Source organism: Branchiostoma belcheri, unplaced genomic scaffold, assembly GCF_001625305.1.
Source record: "Branchiostoma belcheri isolate BF01 breed outbred unplaced genomic scaffold, Haploidv18h27 scaffold2, whole genome shotgun sequence".
Lineage (NCBI taxonomy): Eukaryota > Metazoa > Chordata > Leptocardii > Amphioxiformes > Branchiostomatidae > Branchiostoma > Branchiostoma belcheri.
The window spans coordinates 9,941,855-9,944,145 of record NW_017803490.1 but is presented as its reverse complement, the minus strand read 5'-3'; the positions used below and the strand labels follow the sequence as shown (position 1 = coordinate 9,944,145).

General features: G+C 40.5%; 1 protein-coding gene across 1 annotated transcript in view; it reads left to right on the top strand.

Moving 5' to 3' along the window:
* Nucleotides 1–1,855, top strand: part of LOC109468860 (tricarboxylate transport protein, mitochondrial-like) — a 14,422-nt gene extending 12,567 nt beyond the window's left edge. Inside the window, exon 6 of the mRNA XM_019767223.1 lies at nucleotides 1,585–1,855. Within this exon, the coding sequence (XP_019622782.1) occupies nucleotides 1,585–1,699 (115 nt within the window). The 3' untranslated portion in view covers nucleotides 1,700–1,855. The remainder of the gene's footprint in view (nucleotides 1–1,584) is intronic.
* Nucleotides 1,856–2,291: the final 436 nt, after the last annotated feature.

Genomic DNA, 2,291 nt, shown 5'->3' with positions numbered 1-2,291 from the left:
TTTAGTAACAAAGACTCACACAACAAGAAAGTTATAAATGCTCATATCACAGACATCTTAAACAATCAAGTAATTGAAAGGCAAATTGAAAGGTTTAATAATTTTTTTTTTTTACATTTTAATGTCAAGAATATACCCTAGTATACGGATGACCAATGAGGATGATAATATACTCCTGAACCTTTACGGTTTGTTTTTTTACGTATACGTACGTATCCCTACACAAATATCAAGGTGCACAGTCATACAATCAGAAATTAGGCACACAATTCTGGGTGCACGAAAGTGCAGATATTCACCCAATATTTCCATCCCTGCAAGTGCATGACTGTACTTTTTGGTGGTCTATGGTTTTGCTGGTTTCTCTTTAACAAGTCTGTTGCTGGTGTTTCCTTACTTTCCACGCATGTTTTCCTGTGAGCCAGCATTCATTTTCACGTGCGTGATCCCGGCCATTCCATGTCATTTTCAGGTGTGTGGTTTTGCTGGTTTCTCTCGTACTTTTGCTGCTGTTTCCTCATTTTCCACGCATGTCTTCCTGTGAGCCTGCCTTCATTTTCATGTGCCTGATCCTGACCATTCCATGTCATGCTCTGCTCTGTGTCTTACTGGTGGCTGTCTTGCTGTAGGTTGTGTTGCAACTAGAATACAGATGATCCATGCTCACACATTGGTTTGCAGTGTGTGTGGAAGAAAAAGATCCACCTTGCTGCATATGAGTGCACATGAAACTGCTTCAGCATGATTTTGGATGTCCCAAGTTTGCCTGTCAACAAACTATGCATGGATTTTGTATCTTGGATGTCTTTTTCTCTCACAGCCTTAAAAGGCACTTCAAATGCCTTTCCTCTGGTGTTTGGAACCAGCATTTTGCTGCACTATATCTGTAGTACATTGTAGTTACTGCTTGTAATGATGTGATGTTTTTGTGAATGTTGTATGTAGTTTGTGTGTGATGAACTTTCCTGCCTATACATGCTGTGATTTTCCATCTCATCTGCTTTTCAGCCATGTGTATTTGTTGTGTGATTTTCACACGACAGAGGCTTGATGGTGCAAATTTGTTTTGCTGCATGGCAGGAACACAGTTCCTCAAACAACTGGATGGATTTTGAGAACAAAAAGCAGTGCATGGATGCTACTTGAAACGTCGATGAAGGTTACTAGCTAAAACGTCTGACGTTTTCAAATTCATATCCAGTTGCTTGAGTAACTGCTTTTTGGCATCAGAATCTGTCCAGCTGCTTGAGTAACTGTTTTCTTGAACGTGTATCTCATTACCTGGATGTCTAACCTACATCGACGTTTCTCTGTTCATGGCTTGTCATGAGTTAATCTCCAAGCAGATCTTTCAGTGGCAAGACAGTATCCATTGGCCAGAGGAGTGTCCATTAGCCACTTTGGTTGGGAAATGGATACAGGACGGCCAATGGATACAGGATGGCCAATAAATACAGGATGGCCAATGGATACGGCCTTTTGCCACCCAACCGAAAGATCTGCTTGGAGATTATTAGTGAGTTTGGTGTGTGCGTTGTTTGGTGCATGACCGACCAGGATGTTTTTTCTCCCTCCCGTTTGCAGTTTTTACAAGGGCACGCTCCCGCGGTTGAGTCGCGTGTGTTTGGACGTCGCGTTGGTCTTCGTTATTTACGAGGAGGTGGTGAAGATGCTAAACGTGGTTTGGAAGACGGAGTAACGCCGCGACGGGGGCGTTTTCGTGCTTCCCGCGACAACAACTTTCATCTGTTATGCTGTGTGGTCTTTCATGCACTTCCAGTAACCTCTATTAACATTTATCCACCAGATAGTATAATTATATATTAGAAGAAAAACTTTATTGCACGACAATTGCACATGGTACAATGTATGGCAAACTACATAAAGGAAATAACAAACAATAAAATAATGTGTATAATAAAACAATAAAATGTGTTAAATAAGACTAATGTCGAATAAAACCTAACATATCTTAATAATAAATATATCTGCCACTTTGAAAAACAGTGTGTTTGAGAGATCTTTATTGCAGCAACCCCAGGTATGCACAGTTTAGATATACAGGAGTGCAGTATCATCATGTGCAGAAGTGCAGTATACTGGGGGATGTTACATTGGAGATCTGTTTACTAGATGCATTTTTCAGGGTGGCAGATGAATGTGAACTGGTGGATTTATGTTTGTTAATAGATGTTAACATTTTACTGAAGATTCATTTGGCATGGATGTTTTTATGAATGCGTGGAAATCCACGTCGTGAAAATCAGCCATGAAAGTGACCACAACAGCAT